The following is a 20,706-nucleotide window of genomic DNA, read 5'->3' as shown; positions in this document are numbered from 1 at the left end:
AGAGCCTGGCCCAGGTTGCCCGGGGAAGCTGTGGCTGCCCCATCCCTGGCAGTGTTGAAGGGCAGGTTGGATGGGGCTTGGAGCAGCCTGGAGTGGTGGGAGGTGTCCCTGCCCATGCAGGGGGTTGGGTCTAGATGGTCTTTAAGGTCCCTTCTAACTCAAACCATTCTCTATGATTCTGTGACCCTTTTTTGCAATGCACCCCTTGTGGTGTCACTGCCTAAGGACTCTAGGAAGAAGCTGGTTTGAATCTCACACTGACAGAGCTCAGCACCTTCTAAGTAACCCATTAGTCTTTGATTCATCCTGCTCTGGATTCCCTGAAAACAGCTCAGACAGACTGTAGCAGCACTTGGTTACTGCAGCAACTTGTATTATATTAAAAAGAATCTGATAGTTCTCATGTTGTGTTTCAGAGACTTAACAGAGTCCTTGATGAAACTGATAAATTGTTCTATAGAAAGACACAAAACAGGGGCAGTGGAGTATGAAGAGAGAGGGCACCTTTTTGGCCTGTATCTTTCTGTGCTTTTTGTCCCTCAGCAAGTATCTAAACAAAGGGAAAAAAGAAACCCTAAGTGTAGAAGTTGAAGTACAGTCAGTATTAAAGGGCAGGGATTCAGCAGCTGAGGGACCCTGACCATCTCTGCTGGCACCACAGGGAGCTGTGATAACCCAAAGGGTGCCTGAGGACACCATCTCAACATCCCCATGTGTGCTGGGTGCACTCCAGCATGAGCCAACCCTCTGTGCTGCCCCAGAAGGCTCTCTTGAAGCATGCAGGCTTCATCTATCTCCAGAAACCAACATTCCCTGTGAAAACCAAAGGGACACTGAAGTCACACACCCCTTGCCAACCATTGGATACAAGTGCCTTCTGGGCCAGGAGTGTTTTTGATGATGCTGCACGAGAGAGACAACCCTTGAGCTTGTAACTTCCCCTCTTGCTATGCCCCTTGACCACCTCTATACCCCTCCTAGATAAATCTGGATGGATCTGAACAAAGGGAAAAGCCACATGACCCTGTGTAATGATGAACATTAATGGCTTGTGACAGAACTGGTCTCTCTGGGGTGACTTGTCACACAAGGTGGGAATTTTCCCCTCAACTTCGTAACAACAGGGATATCAAATATGTCAAAAGATTTAGTGTAAAAAGCACCTCCAGGCCAAGTTTAAGGTGATTTTCTGCACTGTTGTTTTGCTTTGCTTTTTTCCTCTCCATATATTTTGACTCTTAAGGGGGCTACTGCACACAATCATTATAAAACCAAAAGCTGCAAGGAAAGGATTCTTACTTATATACCCCCAACCTCTCTGCTACTCACAAAACCAGCTGGTTCCTTGTTCTCAGCACACCTGCAGTGTGGTTCTCTATTCTCTTTTCTTGAGGGGATACCTACTGGGTCTGTTTCGTTCACCAAATGACTCTATTTCTCCTTGTGCAATTACTTTGCAAAAATTACACACCAGCTCTAAAAAAGAGCAACGAAATGACAAGACACAGGAGATGGAAGAATTACAACATATGCTTTAAATGTCACAAACAGCAAAGATCAGCACAGTAAAAGCCACCAGAAACTGGCAAAAGCTGCTAAATATAATTAGGTATTTAATTAGGACACTAAAGCATTACCAATATACCCTTTACAATTTGGGGATTCAAGGCATATCAACTGAACTGAAACCTTTGTATTTCTGCATGACTATGTGCAAAAATATTAATCTCCAAAAATAACTCCCCATGAACCACAGTTTCAACACCCTTGGGAAAAGGCACCACTTTGTGTTTGAGAATCTGGTAAAAAAACCTTATCTAAATAAGGCTCCCAAAATCCACCTCTCATAGCAAAAGGAGCAGAAAAGAAGCATTAAAAATCTCATACTTCAGTGATTGTGTTAGAGCAGCAAACATCCTGGGGGAGATGGAATTAGAGAGGCATTGCAGTGCAGCTTTAACATGGACCTTGAGCAGAAGAAGCCAGGACTGAGGCTCTGGACTAATTTTGCTAGGAGGGCTAAATTGGAGGGGTAAGGAAAATGCATGTGTTGACATTATTGCTCAAAGAAAGGCAACAAAGCTGGTGAAGGGAACAAGTCGTGTGAAGAGCAGCTGAGGGAAATGAGGTTGTTTACCCTGGAGAAAAAAAGGTTCAGGGGAGACCTTCTCACTCTTTACAACTGCCTGAAAGGAGGTTGGAGCAAGAGGGAGTTGGTCTCTTCTCCAAGCAACAGAACAAGAGAAAATGGCTTCAAGTTGCTCCAGGGGAGGTTTAGACTGGACATTAGGAAAATTTCTTCCCTGAAAAGGTTGTCAGGCCCTGGAAAAGGTTGCCCAGGACAGGGGTGGAGTCACCATCCCTGGAGGGATTTCTAAGCTGTGTAGATGTGGTACTAAGGTACATAGGTTAGTGGTGGCCTTGGCAGCACAGGAGTAACAATTGGAGTTGGTGATCTTAGAGGTCTTTCCCAACCAAACTAATTCTATGATTCCATAATATAGCTGTGGAGAGGAAGCCTTTAAGTCTAGACCAGGTTCTCATGCTCTAGGAAACAATGAGGGATGCAGGTTTCCTACCTGGACCATGCTGGTTGAGAGACCTCATGACAAACCCCCTACTACAAGAAAGCATTTATTAACATTCTATTTAATGAGTCTCCTTTTCTGTTTATCAAACTGCCCCAATTATCAATCAATGCACCTTTGCATGAAATCAAGCTTCAACATGTACCCTTGAGATCTGAGTATAAAAGGAGTGACTAGAAGTAGCAAAGCTTCTGGCAGAGCATGGAACTCAACCTCAAATTCCTCAAGTCACCCTTTCTTTGCCACCAGAACAAAAAAGCTATGAACGGGTTAAACCCCTGCAGGTTTGTGCAACATCTGATTGTCCTACTTACCCAAAGAAGAAAAAAATAGAAGAATCATTCCCCTGAGATTCCAAAGGGGGAATTCCAGTATGAAGGTTTATGAAGTGACAACTGCTAATGACTTTTGACAATTTGACTTTATCTTTTTCTGTGTTGAGCTGCTGGGTGTTGCCACCAAAGACAGGGAGGTCTTAGAAAATGCCTGATGGCAACACTGACATCATCTTCTCCCCAAGTCAGGCTCTTCATGTCCAATCTTAATTCCATCCAGAGAGACATTTGTGCTTATTAAGCTCTGTAAAAATCTGTCAGCCCCAGTGATCCCAGTTTGATTTTGCATGAAAAGGAGCAGAAAACAAGATATTTTAAATTGCCTTTCAAATTCAGCCCACCAAGTGAACATAAGACGTGTCCCTGACCAGATCTACCTGAGCTTCTGGAATTTAAAAGAATCCTAAAGAAAGATTTTCTCTCATCTTTTTAGAAGAAAGGAAATGTCCCCATTGTCACACTATTGGTCTTTTCATCTTTCCTCTTTAGCAACTTATGTTAAATGAGAGGAGCAATCATTTCTCAAATGCCATGGGCTAAAGGAAATTCTGGGTCATCATTTTGGAAGGTTTGCAATGATATGAGTCCCATCACAAGACTACACATCTATATAAGCTTTCCTGCAGGAAAAAAAAAGAAAAATACAATCAATTTTAAGCCCTTCATCAAAAATCTAGGCTAAAAATACAGACTATATAAAGGGTGTTGTGATTCATCTTTCATTTGATCCTTTGTTACCCAAATTTATACCTGAATGGGTGTGGAGCTCGACTTATCAGGGTGAATTTCTTCTATCTTACATTAGGCTTTGTGCCACCAAGAGAGGAAAGAATGTGAAAAGGTGACAGTTCACAAGTGTTAATCCTTCTGAATCGAGGATCTTGCTAGGAATGCTAATTAATTTCTGCAGCAGGTTTCCTGGTTTCAGAAACATTCAACTTTGCTGATTAAACACCTTCCGGAATTTGGTTGTTCTACATCAAAATTACAGCAGTAGGTAAAGGTCACTGGGAGCCACGCTTCTATTCATTAGACTTCAGATTTTTTTTCCTCTCTCCCTCCTCCTTTCTTTGCCAGACTAGGCACATGACTAAAGCAAATGAGCATGCAAATTTGGGAGCACAGCCTCCCCTGCTTCATTTGCATCTGTTGATTCATTTGTGTGCAGAGATAAGGTCACTGCAAATTGAAACCTCTGACTTTTAAAAACACTTGGCCCCATCTACTATTTAGCACCATCATTTCTCAGGCAAAAATCGGGGCAACGCTGCCTAACAGAGTTTTTCTCTACTATAGCAAAGCCAAAATGAATAATAATCCCATTGGGTTGAACACAAAGAAGTTTTTTGGATCAGGCTTTATGCAAGATGCACAATTCTTTTCAAACCAGGCGTGTGTGCAGGGAACTCTGAAATAGCTTTTATTTAGCAGCCCTCCAGGCAGGTGGCTTTTTCTGCCAAGCTTTGAGGAAGGTTTAAGGACACAGGAAGAATTTATGGGGGAAAAAAACCCACCTTCTTCATGTTGTTTACCTTGCTGATTGGGTTGACATTTCTAAATGATATTGTACTCTCAATAGCTGTTGCCTTCAATTCAAAGAACTCAGCTACACCACTGCAAGGATCATATTTTTAACATAGTTAAATGCTTGCTGGTAGGTAATTACAACACACTACCAGAATAACTGGAATACTGCACACACAACACTACAAATGACAACCAGCAATTAAGCCCATTGCTGCTTTTCATCAAACTAATCAGAAAAAACCTATGGAACTATTGGCCTGGGCGTATCTAAAACTGCTAATAAGTACCCATTCTTCTTACTCAGACAATAGTTCTTCTTCCTCCTTGTCAACTTGTATTTGTTTTCTTTTAATATGGAACTGGTGCTAAATATTTTCTTCAGGGATGCACAAAAAAGGAACCAAATCTGACACTTCCCACTGTTTCTCTATTCTTGTTGTATTTAGTGTTATTTCTAGAAGGCCACCAGTTTTTCCTTGTATTCAGAACAACTGCATCTCATGTCCACTGAACTTTGTTCAGAAGGAAAAATGATCAGCTTGGGTACTCCAAAACCAAGCAACAGAATTTGTGAGGCATCTGCACTTATTTAGCAATGGTATTTGACCTTATGGAGTGTAAATGTTTATTAATTTCTTTTTATTTGAAAATACTCTCTCTCTGTTGCTGAAGATAAGTTGACTGAAAAAGTCACAAAGAGTTGTAAAAGCCACTAAGAGCTTCAGTCAGAATGTGATCATGACTCTATTTTACAGTTTGCACAGCACTGTTAGTTTGCTGCCTTCTCTGCAGGTTTTTTATTCTATGATAAATCAGCCAGGGCAGCCAAAATAAAACCTAAATAAAAAGAAATGCTTTTGTGTTCAGAGGTATTATCACATCATTTAGCAGCCCTGGTACCACCACTCCATTAGGTTTAAGTGTTATTGCAAGGATTGGTTCTTAAGTCTCAATAAAGACTGGGGGAGTGAGGGGGGGAAAGAGATGCTATTAGATTCTGCTGTTTTGTAACATCTGCTTTAGCAATTCCACAGCAAAGGAACCCATCAGAAACAACTGATCTGAAGGTACAGAACTAAGGTGGTGGCCTTAACTGGTCCTACTGGACTCCTGAAATCTCAAGTTCTCACTATCATGAGTAATAATTGCACCTAAAGGTCCATTTAAAAATAAAATTCTGGGTGATTTGTCCCTGTCTGGATTTTCTCCAGGAAGAAAATTAGTTACTAGAGTCCATAAACTCAAACATCTGCAACACTTAGACAAACCATTCACTGGAGTCCACCTTGATGGAAACAGAGCTTCATATTCTCCTGTACCTGAGTGCAGAAGTACTGTCCATGAAATCCCACCAGGCAGTCACCTGGCAGTGTTGTTCATCTACAGGTGACCAACTACTTAACTGACATCTGGAGTTAAGAGTTATCTCCAAAGTACAGAGAAGGAAGACAGAAGTTACTAAACAGTTTCAGACATGTGGTCTGGGACCAATTTTACTTGGCCTTGCTGCTACCACACAGGAGTGGAGTCACCAACTCTTTGCTTTAGGGACTTGGTTTAATGGTGGCCTTGGCAGTGCTGGGTTAACAGCTGGACTTGATGATCTTAAAGGTCTTTTCCAACCACAATTTGGTGACTCTAAGAAGGTCCCAGTAGATTTCAGACATGGTCTCCAGAAAAAATATTCCCACTTTCCAAGCCAGCAGAAGAATCTGGCTTTAAGGAATGCAGTGATGAGGAGAGAGCTGGCTGAAGCCTGCAGAAGACATTCATCCTACCTTGTGCTAGATGGTAGTCCTCAGTGGTGACCAAATCACTCAAGTCCATGCAGGCAGCAGAACCATCCCTTCCAGGCTACAGAAGGACTCTCAGAGCTCAACTAACCTCTCACTGACCTGTTGCACCTCCCAGACAAAAATCCATTTGAAAAAACATCAGCATGATGAGACAAATTCACAATAAAATGGAAAATTCAGACCTTCATTAATAAGTGGGAATTTATGGCTTTCAGTTCAGTTTGGCCTATTCCAAATCTGCAAGGAACTTAGGAGTGTTCAGCTTGATGCTTCATCCCCAGCAGCTGCATGACCAGGATTTCCACATCCAGAACAATTTCACCCTGAGCTATTAATGAATTGATTTCTCTGCAAAGCTTGGAAGTTCCCAGATGAAAGGAGCTACAGGAATGCTCAGCAGTGGTATTACACAATGTGCACCTACTGCTAAACTACTGGTACTCAAGATGCCTTGGACTCAAAATAACCAAAATAAAGGCCAACTCCTTTCCTGAAAAAATATATTTATGGTTATTCTGCACCTCTCTAAAAATAAACAGAATTTCCAGTTAAACTCCTCAGGAATATTCCACCAAAAAGGGAATTCTGTGTATGACCTGATGTCTGAAAAAACATGTTTTTCTGTGGGCTGACTTCCCTGAAGGCACCTCTCATGGTGCTACAAGGACGTCCCTTTCACCAGGAGCCTTTGGGGCAGCATGAAAACCCTGCAAGTGCTGGTGCAGCCACATCTGATGTGGCCAGAACAAAGAATTTGGTCTAGAAAATAGAAATGAGGGACCTGCACTGTAATATCCAAATTCAGCAGAACGGAAAAAAAATGCAGCTTATTGGTGAAGTAACTTTAAAACCATTATTTTATGTCTGCTCAGGAAACTGAAGAGGGCAATAGTTAAAATAAACAGATTTCACTCTTTGAAATCATAAATGAAAATTAAATACTTTGAAAATGTGTTTTTTTTTTTTCCCCTTTTAGCATTCCTGGAGGAGACAGAAATTCACCACCTTGCTCTGAGATAACAGCTACAGTTTAAAAGGGTAAAATTACAGCATTTAATGTTTTCCATAAGGTTTTCAACAGCTTTGCAAAAATCCAGCAAAAAGAATCCAGCTAAAACAAAGCAGAGAGTTCTGATATGAAAGGTCCAACATGAAGGGAACTCCAGTTCACTACCAAAGGCTCTTCCAAAAGGATGCATTAATTAAACAACATGACATTTATGTAAAAAAATATGAAAAATTAAAACTTTTTCATATATTTGTTCCTCCCTTTGCTCTACAGGGGAAACAGGATCCAAAAGCCCAGTCATTCTGGGCTTTGTAGCTTTGCTTTTAACAGCAAAGACAAACCACAGGAATTACCTTTTTTTATTTCATCAAGAACAGGCTCTCCTGTATTTTGATTGAAAATTCTTAAAGGTTTAGAGAAGGAATCACATGCACTACCAAAGTTTTTCTGGGCCATAAGACCATAAGTTGGTCTTCTCCTATGTATGTCTTCTCCTAAGTATGTTCTTCTCCTGGGATTTCCCCTATTCATAGAATGGTGAAGGTTGGAAGGGACCTTAAAGATCACCAGGTTCCACCCCCCTGCATCAGCAGGGACACCTCCCACCAGCCCAGGTTGCTCCAAGCCCCATCCAACCTGCCCTTCAACACTGCCAGGGATGGGGCAACCACAGCTTCTCTGGGCAACCTGGGCCAGCGTCTCACCACCCTCACACCAAAGAATTTCCTCCTCATGTCCAACCTACATCTCCCTTCTTCTAGTTTTCATCCATTCCCCCTGCTCCCATCCCTCCCTGCCCTTGTCCCAAGCCCCTCCCCAGCTTTCCTGGAGCCCCTTCAGGCACTGGAAGCTGCTCTAAGGTCTCCCTGGAGCCTTCTCTTCTCCAGGCTCAACACCCCAACTCTCCCAGCCTGGCTCCAGAGCAGAGCTGCTCCAGCCCTTTTATCATCTTCAAGGCCCTTCTCTGTGCTCTCTCCAACAGCTCCATGCCATCATGGAGTCCAATGCCCTGCCAGGGCAGGATCACCCAGGGCAGGTCAAACAAGAACACATCCAGACAGGTCTTGAAAGTCTCCAGAGAAGGAGACTCCATAGCCTCTCTGGGCAGCCTGTCCCAGGGCTCTGTCACCCTCACAGGAAATAAGTTTCTCTTCATGTTGAGGTGGAACTTCCTGTGTTGCACTTTATTCCCCTTGATCTGTGTCCTGTTACTGGGCACCCCCTGTATCTCCCTGTACTACACACAGGGAAAACCTCACTACTGGATTTCCTGAACAGCTTCCACAGACAGAATATAAACTCATAGAGTTTGTAGGTTTTTTTTCCCTTCTCTCCCACACTGAAAACAAAGGAGGCTTTTCTATTTTTGCCTCGAGTTTTTCTGTTGCTTTGCAGATTTTTTGCAGCATCAGAGCAGCACTTGCTATATTTGAAGTGAAAGCTGGTGCTATTATAAAGCAAGTTTTGGTTGCTGTGGAATTTCATTTCCCAATGGCAACTGAGCTGCTTGAAAGGCACCAGCTCCTGCATGAGAGAATCTCACCTTGTAATTGAAGAGATTTATAGGGTCTGATAAGCCAAATTATTAAATGTGGTTCTCAGTGTGTAACTCAGGTTCATTAAAGCATTCTAAGATTAAGCCATTTCATATTTAGGCTGGTTAAATTAAATAAATGGCTTTATTCTTTCCTTCCATCTTTGCTAAATAGTTTTCTGACCAACAGATTTTTAAGTAGCATAACAATCGTGGTGCTGGTGGGGGGATGGTGCTGAGAAAGAAAAAGGAAATCTATAAACTTCAGCTCATGTAAGACCCATTTCAATCATATTTAATATCTTATTTCATTAATATAATGCTTACAGAAATGGCAGAATGTGCTGGGTAACAGATTAGTGTCTAACTGGAAAAACAAATCATAAACATAAAAAAGGAGTGTTATTTTTGGTCCATGTTTCTACTACACCAGCTCTTTTCTTACAGTCTCAGCTGTTATCTGAGAAGGCTTCTCACCATCTCTTAGATGTGGAGAGTGCTGAGCTCTTCTGCCTGGGATCCAGGGATAGGATGCATGGGAATGGCTCTAAGCTTCATCAGGGGAGGTTTAGACTGGACCTTAGGGAGCATTTCTTTACTGAGGGAGTGGTTAAACACTGGAACAGGCTTTCTGGAGAGGTGCTTAATGCCCCAAGCCTGGCAGTGTTTTACAGGCATTTGGGACAATGCCCTTAACGTGGTTTCATTTCTGGTCAAGCATTTGGACTCCAGGATCATTGCAGGTCCCTTCCAACTGCAATTTTCTATTCTAAGACACAATTAAGGTTTGGGAGTTGAAATACGTCTCTGAAGGCTCATATGGCATCATAAATCTCTACTTACAGTATAATAAAAATAATGCTGTGCAAACAATACAGGGAACCTTAATCCTGCTCCAGGAGACCACGAGTTACATGCTACAACTAAACTTAAGCAGCATTTCCATTCAGAAATGAGCTCAAACCACTTTGTTGGCTTGATGAACACAAGACGGGTTAGAAGGAATTAATTACCATGGAAATGAATTAACACTGTTTTCAGTTATTCTGCCCAAGTTCTTGCAAATGTCAAAATTTCTCTGTAGCTTCAGGTTGTCTTTCATCGGGAGGGAAGGAGGAGCTGGAGACGTGAAATTTCTGACAGGCTGTTGATTTTCTGTGTGGATGAAGCATGTTTGAAAACTTAAAACTTGACTGATCTGCTGAAGCACATTCTCTGACAGACAATATCAAATCAATGCATCACACATTAAAGAGGTTTTTTTTGGCTTGTAAGAGTTTTTGTTTGTGTGGAAGGTGCGGTCAGGGTGGGAGGGGGGATTTGCTTTATTTCCTGTCATCAAAAATGAACAGCCTTACCTTAAGGTTTTTATAAGCTGTCATCTTTAATCAGACACACAGAGTAAGACTGTCAGCTCTCATAAAGCATTTTAGAGGGGGAGGAAGTACAAAATGTGAAGCTGTTCCCCATCCCTCACCCCTGCGCGTGTCCCGTTCCCGCGACGGCCTCAGTAAAACGGAACCTTTTCCTTGCAGTGTCACAACAACAAGCTCCTCTGAAATGTGTCTTTATAATTCAGCGACGTGGATTTTATGAGAGCTTGTCAAGGGGAGAAGAGTTAGAAGAACAAGAAACATTCAATCCTGCTGCTGACAGATATAAAGTACTAAATGTCAACAGCAAGGGACTCGTCATCTAAATGTCTTCTAAACGCTCATTAAACCAGGGGGAGAAGAGAAAAAAAATCAGCAGGTGGGTGTCAAATTGCTCCCTTAAGATTCTGATTCAGGTCAAGTGAACTAAACAGAAAGCGTATGAAAAGTTGCATCAAGCACCTGTCACACTCAAGGATGAGTATTGACAATGCCAAAATAAAGATGGGAATATTAAGCATCGCGGTGACTCTTGGTACCATCATGGGAGTCGAGATCTCCAGGCTTGAGCCTGTGAGGAGAGGCACCATCTCCTGCCTCCACAGCCTCCCCCTCCCAGGGGGAGGGATTGCCTACCTTGCAGAAGCAAAACTGAGGTGGAGATTTTTCCCCTCTTCTTGAAAATAAGGGGTATGTCTGAACGCAAGGCTTCAAAAAATCAGCATGAATGGATTTTGAAGGGGTCTTTAAAAGTTTGCAAACAATGTGTTCCTGTGACCCTAACAGCATCTCAGACCTTTCCTTTTTTTTTTTTTTACTTAACCTCTTATCCTCTGAACATGACTCAAATCTGAAATACAAACTTTAAGCAGTCAATATTTTAAGTTTCTTCTCCCAGCTCGAGTTGGTGTTATTGATTTCTCTAAAATCAAGTATCTTAGGTTTGATTTTAGAAAGCTGCAGGCATCAGCTTTCACTATTTAGCACTACCTGTGCTTTAAGATTATTTAACATTTCCCATCTACTTCAATAATAATCTCTACCCCCTAGACTGATAAAATACCATTTTTTCTTAACATTCTTGGTAGCATTTAACAGTCTAAATACACTGAAAGTAACTAACTACTCTAATTTTCACACTCCTTTTACTTCCCAAATAAAAAATTCCCCCATATGATAAAATATTAATTTTACAGCACACAACTACAAGGTATTCCAGCATATTTGAAAATCAGCTTAGTTTATTATTATAGCTGCACAACTATACTAAGAAAAGGGATTATCAGCAAGGTAAATAAGGTTCCTTAGATATATACATAGTTTTATATCAGTTACAGTGATGAACTGCTCAGCTGCAGCAGCGTTTGATGCTCACAAAGACCAAAGAGACTTCAATGCCCTGTAGGAACCCAGGACAACTTTGCCATCCCCACATTTCCAAATAAACAGAGGATTTAAATTCTGCATGCAATAGCTTTTATCCTGACATAACCTGAGCTAAACTGAAGCTTCACATTATTATTCTCAAAGCATGGAAAGCTAAAATACGATCATAATACATCTGTGCACAGATTCTGAAGGCTGTGCAGACTCCCTCCAAGTGGAGTCTGGAATTTGACCTTCAGCAGCTCAGAGCCAATTGCCACCAGTCTGTGAGGAACTTGCTGATATCAACAAGCAGCAAAAGTAAATTACTATCCTCCTTGATTACCCCCTAAAGCACTTATTTTATTCATTAAAAGAGCAATCACTCTTTTATTAGCATTAACAAAACTGGAAGAAACAGGAAATGCCAACATTGCTATCAGGTAAAAAGCTACTTCTTTAAGTGATGGGAACCAGACTAAATGAATATAATCATTCCAGTGTTATATTTAAATGTCAAACTGTTACCTGCTATTCACCCTCCCCAGCTCTGACCAATCTGAAATAGCAAGAACAAGCAAACTTTGCCATCCCTTGGACCACACACCCACCCAAGTGTGTGACTTCAGTCTCTGCTCCTCAAACCACACCAGCAGAGTCAAAGCAGTCATTTTGCCTTTCCTTCCTCCCCTCCCCCTTTTTTTTTGGTAATCTCATAAATTAGCACTTAGTTTTTCACTGTCTTACTCCCCAAACCTTGAAATCAAAGGCAGTGAAGAAGGGGGAGACCCCTAAGCCAGACACAGCCCATTGCACAGCGAGGGACAGAGTGCCAAGCCAACCCAGCCTCTCCCCTCCACTTCTTCACAAGGATATAACCTTGCTTGGAAGCAACTGCTTTTTCCAAATCAATGAACACTTCACTTTCTCTTCCATCCTACAACCCTTTTAATTGCTGCTTGATCTTAATGAAGTGTGGCTGATATTAATAAATGGAAACCCTCGCGGCCTTAATAGCCAATATCCAAACAACGCTCAACTGAGTTAGCATCAGAGGTGCTTTCATTATTCCAAACACCATCCTCTCCTCCTGTCCCTCTCCCTGAAGCCTCAAGACTGCAGACATCTGTTCTTCAATTGTCTGGTAATAAACATACTCCATAAAGCATATGTAAAATGATTATTACCCTGAAGAGCCAAGTGCCTTTCAAATGCCAGCTGAAACAAATAAACAACCACAAAAAAATCCCCACCAAACAAATGTTACAACAGACATCACTCAGGCTGTTCAATATTCCACAACATTAAAGGCTACAGAATTGGTCCCACACGTTTCCTTCCTCCAATAGGAGACGTCAGTCCACGGACCAGTAACACCAGTGGCTCCCACAATCCAAGCAGATGCTGGTGAGCAGCGAAGGATGAAGAAAGCAACTGGATTCTTTTGGTAACTTTTATACTTGGACTCTTGCAATATGTAATTAAAGCAAATCAGATGTGTATTCCTCTTCAATTTCTAAGTGCAATTAGTGTAACACGTAGTTAGTACAACCTATTCCCAAGAATCATCTCTGCCAGAATACCCACTTGTCTTCCCCAAAATGCACTGTTCATTTATCACGTGTGTAGTGGTGTCATTAAGTCCTGGTAATTAATCTGGGGTTTGGTGCATCTCAGTTGTCCTAGTGGAAATTAGGGACCTACATCCCAAATGGCCTAACACCCCACTTCCCAACTCTGCCTCGTTGCTCTAAATGAATTAAGAGGCAAGAAAGACTTTGCAAACCATTTGTGTGTGTTTGCCCTTTACATTCTCTACGGTCCTAAGTGAAGAGTTTCTCTAAATAAGGTTATTTAGTTGTCGTTACTGGAGATAAGGGGGTTAATTGACAGCCCCCTGAAAGCCTGCTGACTCTTCAAAAGGATCTGTATCTGAGCTTAAACTTGGTTTGTAAATAAAAGAGCATAAAAACAAAAAAAGGCTATCATAATCAGCCAACCTAACCCAGTCACTGTGCATCTCCCTGCTGAGACAGAGACACTTTTCCTATCGGTTGTACAAAAGAGACAAATTCAGACTGATAAATATGAAAGCCCTGGTTACAACTCTCCACCTAACATTACTGTGCTGAATTACATTCCAAAGCCATCACTTAATGCCTTAAATCATCCCACCAGTGCCTGGTTTCCCAGTGATCCAGTTAGCTTAATACTTTTCAAAGCATCCAGCTTCCTAACCAAATCAGCCAGCCCATCGCAGGCTAAAAAGTCTCTCCACATATTTGGGTGAATTTGATTTAAAGAAGAAAAAACCCACAAGCTTCTGAATAAAATATTGATCATTCTGAATTCAAAATAAATTCATTTATAGCCTGTGCAAGTGATACAGACGAAAGATGATTGAGGCAGGGAATTAAGAGCCTTGACAACAAATGGAAAATAAAGCCAGTGAAAACTTCACAGCCCTGCAGCAATTACCTCCTTGAGAGGTTGACACTTAATACAATAACATCCAGAAAAGGGCAACTGAGATATAATCAACAAGGAATCCACACCTAAGATAAGTGCCAGAAATTATTGCAAATGTCAATATTTTTGCAAATCCACCATATTCAACATTTTACAACACCAGGAGTCAGTGGGTAAAGCCAGTTTGCTGGTAGGACAGGTTGGGTGCTAACAAATCTTATCAAGAACTGAATTTCCTTTAGGAAATTCTTATCAGCAAATGAAAACCAGTCCTATGATCATCTCATGCTGCATCCCAGGCACCACACACATAGAATAATAAAATCATAGAATCATAAAATCATAGAATCCTAGAATGCCAGGTTGGAAGGGACCTCAAGGATCATCTGCTCCAACCTCTCTAGGTACTACTCTAGTTGATCTGAGGTGGCTCAGCACCCTGTCCAATGGTTTAAAACCATTTCCCCTTGTCCTGTCAGAATCCACCACTTCCCTTGGGAGACAATTCCAACAGTTGATTGTCCTCATGGGGAAAAATTAAACTCTTGTGTCCAATTGGAATCTCCCCATAGAATGGTTAAGGTTGGAAAGGACCTTAAAGATCATCCAGTTCCAAGCCCCCTGCATGGGCAGGGACACCTCCCAACAGACCAGGCTGCACAAGCCCCATCCAACCTGCCCTTCAACACCTCCAGGGATGGGGCAGCCACAACCTCTCTGGGCAACCTGTTCCAGTGCCTTCCTACCATCATGGTGAAGAATTTCTTCCTGATGTCTGACCTGAATCTCCCCTCTTTCAGTTTAAAACCATTACCCCTTGTCCTGTCAGTGCCCTCTCTGGTGAAAAGCCCCTCTCCAGCTTTCCTGGAGCCCCTTCAGGCACTGGAAGGTGCTCTAAGGTCTCCCTGGAGCCTTCTCTTCTCCAGGCTGAACACCCCAACTCTCTCAGTCTGACTTCATAGCAAAGGAGCTCCAGCCCTTGGATCATCTTGGTGACATGAATTCAAACTAAGCAAGGACTCACACATCTCCTCATTAAAGTAGGTAAAAAAATCACATTTAAAAAGTTTCTACAGTTTTCACCTACACCCAAATTCACCCCATTCTGCAGCTAGAAAAGGGCAAGCTGGGTCATGCTGTGTCTTCCATCTTTTCCTGCAGTTATTGATGAATGCAAAGAAGTTAAGATGCTGCAGATGGTTGGCATGAAATAATACATTGTACACAGATACCTTAATCTTGATGCAATTATTTTTTATGAGGCAAGTTATTTCTACTGCCTATCTTGCAAGCTGGTAATGAAAGTGAAGTGTTTGTGAGAAGTGCTCTTTAAAGCAGAGGGCTCATGTTTGACTCAGATGGCAAAAAAAAGGGGGGAAAATTAAGCAGGAAGGCAAATAGAAATGAACAAAAGTATTTTGCCCCAGTTTCTAAATTGATGAAGAGACTAAAGTTCATATCATACTGGTAGCCCAAGATATGGACACAGGCTGGGGGAGGTGACAGTGGAGAGCAGCCCTGTGGAAAAGGACCTGAGGGTTCTAGTGGATCAAAAGCTGGACATGAGTCACCAAAGTGCAGCTGCAGCTCAGAAGGCCAACTCCATCCTGGGCTGGATCAAAAGAAGTGTGGCCAGCAGATGGAGAGAGGTGATTCTGCCCCTCTGCTCTGCCCTGGTGAGACCTCACCTAGAACACTGTGTCCAGCTCTGGTGGCCCCAGCACAAGAAAGATGTGGAGCTGTTGGAACGTGTCCAGAGAAGGGGCACAGAAATGATCTGAGGGCTAGAGCAGCTCTGAGATGAGGACAGGCTGGGAGAGTTGGGGCTGTTCAGCCTGGAGAAGAGAAGGGTCCAAGGGGACCTCACACTGGCCTTCGAGTACCTGAAGGGGCTACAAGAAAGCTGGGGAGGGGCTTTTTACAGGGCCTTGCAGTGAGAGGACAAGGGGGAATAGTTTTAAGCTGAAAGAAGAGAGATTTAGGTTAGAGATCAGGCATAAATTCTTCAGTGTGAGGGTGGTGAGACACTAGAACAGGCTGCCTGGGGATGTTGTGGGGGCTCCATCCCTGAAGTGTTGAAGGGCAGGTTGGATGGGGCTTGGAGCAGCCTGGAATGGTGGGAGGTGTCCCTGCCCATGCAGGGGGGTTGGGACTGGATGATCTTCAAAGTTCCCTCCATCTCAAAAAATTATGTGATTCTAATACTGGTTGTATCTTGAACAGCACATGGCTTCTTAACCATTGTCCATCTTTTCTTACAATCAAATGGCTGAAAATGATACATTATGCTCTAGCAAATTTGTTTTTAGAACATTTCTTCCAGTGTAAGAGAGAGAGAGGTTGAAAAAATGTGGTTGTGAAGTTATCTATTTCATTATGGGCATCTAGCAATAAGTGAAGAGTGTACAATGTATGCAACCCTTTTTTTCAAGGAAAGAGCTGCAAAACCATAACAAATTTCAATATGGCCTCACAACAGGTGCTGTTCTCAAGATGATGTCAATATCTAGTGTCACACCATAAGAAATACAAATTTTGGAGGAATTTATGCCCTCTCCCTTTGCATTTTTAAGTCCTGAGAAGTCACAAATTGCCACAGTTCTCAGGTACTGAGAATACTTCTCCAGCAGTTAGAATATTCCTTCCTCTGGGGATCAGATTCCAATTACCTGTTATTAGTATTTTATTATTGCTTGTTTTTAGTGCCAAAGAAACATGCCCTGTTGCCTAAGTGACCCATGAGAGTGAGTAACACCAAAGCCAAGGAGGGAAATGCTCTCTAGAGGTGCCAGCACTGAATAGGAAAGGACAAGTCTGACAATAAAAGAAAACCCTGCAAGGAAAAAGCAGGGCTGGAAGATTGATATAAACCAGGAAAACCAGCATATTATTTAACTCTGGCACAACTAAGAAGATGAACTATTAGACTGCAAAGCAAAAAGAACAAAATTAAAGTATCAGGAGGTGAGTGACTTGGGGAGAAGAGGCTTATTACAGACTTGTTCTGTTTTCAAGTTCCAGCAGTCCTTGATGAACCATGAACTTCTAAGATCTCAGTAATTGGCACTTTAGATCAGGCATTTAATTTGCAGTCCACAGACTGGGTTTATCAAAGAATGAACTTACCTTGCAGTTCAACTAAACTTTTCCCAACTTGGGTCAATAATAAATTACACCGTTCAATGAGGAGGGGTCACCCAGGCAAGCAAATCCCATTTGGAATGCTAGTTAATTTGGAAAAAGATTAAAGAGCACCAGCAACAAGCTCAACTCCTGGTTACTTTTCACACAGATGCACATCAACAACTTCACAGCAAACCCAGTGCTGTGGGATGTCATCTCAGAACTGACAATGTGCCCATCAAGGAAGTGGATTAATTCTACTCGTTTTGATTCTTTGCACCTTCAGAAATACGTGGAAAAGTCATCCTTACCTGAGGAGGGGATGAAAGATGATGGTAATGTTCCTGGCTCCTGGTTTGCAGACAAATTTTGATCCACCACCTTCAATTAAGTTATCATCTGGTCCTCCTGGAAAATAACAGCAAAACAAGTTGTCGAACAGATCTGAACATCCCTTGATTTTTAACTAGTGACAATTAGATGTTTAGGTCTGTCTGTAAATGCTGGATTCCTGGTGAAAGATCAGTAATTAGTGTGAAGATCTGCTCTTTCCAGCCTCTTTCAGCTCAGAGAAAGTACAATAGGAACAAGACAGACAGCATTTACATGCAACTGTGGGCTCTTATCTCCACAGTTAAGAACAGTTATGCAGAACAACTGGTCAATGCACACCTCCTCTGGGGACAAAAACAACAGAACCCATCCCAAAAAACAACCACCCAAAAAATCCCCAGTAAAAAACACTCAAAAAACCCTCAACAAAACCCACAACCACACACTCCAGAAAACCAACAACACACAATGCACAAAAAACCCACCATGCCCAATACAGCGTGTCCTGAAGTGCCACATCTACACGTTTCTTGAACACCTCCAGGGATGGTGACTCCACCACCTGCCTGGGCAGCCTGTGCCAGAGCCTGACCACTGTTTCAGCAAAGAAATTCTTCTTAATATCTAATCTAAATCTTCCCTCAAACAGTTTCAGGCCATTTCATCTGGTCCTGTTGTTATTCACCTTAAAGAAGAGACCAAGACCCATCTCTCTAAAACCTCCTTTCAGGTAGTTTTGGAGAGCAATGACATCTCCCTTCAGCTTCCTCTTCCCCTCTTTCTCTCCCAGTTCCTTCAGCCTCTTCCCCATGGAACTTCTTCTCTAGACTTTTCACCAGCTTGGTAGCTCTCCCCTGGACACACTCCAGCCCCTCTCAGTGTCTCTCTTGTAGTGAGGGGGGCTCAGAACTGAACACAGGTGAAGAACTGAACAAGGTGAAGCCTCACCTGTGGTGAGTACAGGGGCACAATCACTTCCCTACTCCAGCTGGTCAAACTATTCCTGGGGCAGGCCAGGATGCTGTTGGCCTTCTTGGCCACTTGGGCACATTGTTAGCTCATGTTAATCCAGCTGTCAACCAGCACCCCCAGGTCCATTTCTTCTGGGCAGCCTTCCAGACACTCTGCCCCAAGCCTGGAGAGCTTCCTGAGGCTGTGACCAAAATCCAGGACCCAGGCTGAAGTCCATTGTTCTGGAGGTGGTAACGTGATACCCATCACACACACAAGAGATGCCCAGATACCATCAAGAGACTTGAGCCTCGTGGTTCTTCAAATCATCACCCCACTGTGAGATGGGAATCTCTAGCCTGAAGCTTCAGTGATCTTTGCAGCTATTGGAATGGTCCAAAAACCAAACACACATCACACACTTCAACTTTCTCAAGAGCACAAGGGCCTTCACCTTGTGTACTGAACACCCAAGCTCCTGTCCATGTGGCCAAGATGTACTTTGAAGCCTGCAATGCTTGGTAAGTTTTTCAAGAGGAGCACTTCACTTGGTTTTGCTGCTTCCACATTGCAGTATGGAAGGCTGCTGCACCTCTGACTGAGGATGCCCCCATTCCATCCCTTGGAAGGTAGCTTGGGTTTGATTGTCAGTGACATGACATTTTAACTCATTTACACTTAACACCACTAGATCTCTCAGGAGTCCACATCCTACACCAACTCTTGTCCTTTGACAGCAGGTGTCTCATTTGCTCAACTTTCAGTTGTGTACAAACAGGTTCTCAGAGATGGGAAAAAGAAACTTGTTCAGTAACTTCTTTCCTGTGAGGGCAACAGAGCCCTGGGACAGGCTGCCCAGGGAGGCTGTGGAGTCTCCATCCCTGGAGACATTCCAAAGCCATCTGGACACATTCCTGTGGGATCTGCTCTAGGGGATCCTGCTCTAGCAGGGGGGTTGGACTAGATCATCTTCAGAAGTCCCTTCCAACCCTGACCACTCTGAGTTATTCATTGGTTGCAAAACACAAGCTCAGAGAACATCATTGATAGACCTCAGGCCCAGACTGCAGGACTTCAAGGGGCATGAAAGACTCACCTACATGTCATTACTTTCAAACCAGTGCCACTGCTAAAACCCTCAAATAACCACAATATGAACTTGGACAAAGTCTGTAAATCCCAAGTATTATCAAGTCCTTTTCAATTTGCACGTGAACTCTCCTTAATGATTGAATAATAATAAATGCAGAACCTAATCACATTATGACAAAGGCTTTATAGGCAGGAAAATTACAAAGCACTTGAAATCAAAACAACAGCAGCAGCTTATTGAATTTTTTGACCCTGACATCTGACTGCTTCAGAAAGAGGAAAAAAAAGTCTCCAAATTGGAAAGTGCAAGTGGAGGAACACAAGCAGTGGGTGACTCAAATCTTCTTTTCCAAGTGAAGTTTATGATCTTTAGGCCATTCTCTGCAACCAATCCACACAATCAAAAAAAAAATAAATCTCTTTGATGATGACTTAATTGACCCTCCTATCAGCAGCCTCAAGGACCAAGCAGGCCACAGACACCAGCTCTTTCATACCTTAAAGGGTCCCTCCAGGTCAGCAGTATTCTGGACAAGACTTCCCAGCACTGGTATAGATTCAAAGGTGCTGAGTGCCACAGTAAAAGGGATAATATTCATTTTAAAATGTAATAGTAATTTAAAATAAATTCCCTGTGGACTGGAATATCCATGCATCCATCCTCTGGACTTCTGCAGTTGCAGGATTTTCACGAGTGGACTAAGATCCCCAAATGCACTTTTAGGACATGAAGCTTCTTGCTAAATTCTACACTAACATAAGGACTCACAAAGCAGAGAGAAGCAGCTGAGATCAGAGTTTATTAAACTTCCCTGACTGTAATTAGAAAGAGGTAGTTGTTTAAAAAACAGTCCAGGAATTCAATTTTGCAGTTTAAAAAGGTAACAGTTTAATGGTGGAAAAAAAGAGGTGGAACTTCCAGGAAAAGAAAATTACTCCTTCCCCCTATTAATGTCAGACCTGCAATTTCCAGGGGGGTCTGTGTCTTAACTGACTTATTGAAGAATTCACCCAAGCATGAACTACTGAGGCATGAACTAGGAAATACAGGCTCAAATTAAGAAAGGGGTGTGATTCTTGTTATATCAAATGACATCAAGTCACCCTGCACCAATCAATATTATTGACTGGGATGAAACTCCATAGCAAGGAATAAAATGTCTTATCTGCTGGGCCATATTAGGTGAGATTTGAGAAGAACAGAACACCAG

General features: G+C 42.4%; 1 protein-coding gene across 1 annotated transcript in view; it reads right to left on the bottom strand.

Moving 5' to 3' along the window:
• EXOC4 (exocyst complex component 4) overlaps nt 1-20,706 on the bottom strand; it is a 390,906-nt gene that overhangs the window by 183,277 nt on the left and 186,923 nt on the right. Inside the window, exon 10 of the mRNA XM_009998103.1 lies at nt 17,431-17,527. Within this exon, the coding sequence (XP_009996405.1) occupies nt 17,431-17,527 (97 nt within the window). The remainder of the gene's footprint in view (nt 1-17,430; nt 17,528-20,706) is intronic.

This window comes from Chaetura pelagica, unplaced genomic scaffold, assembly GCF_000747805.2.
Source record: "Chaetura pelagica isolate M959 unplaced genomic scaffold, ChaPel_1.0 scaffold224, whole genome shotgun sequence".
Lineage (NCBI taxonomy): Eukaryota > Metazoa > Chordata > Aves > Apodiformes > Apodidae > Chaetura > Chaetura pelagica.
This window is presented reverse-complemented; position numbering and strand designations above follow the sequence as displayed.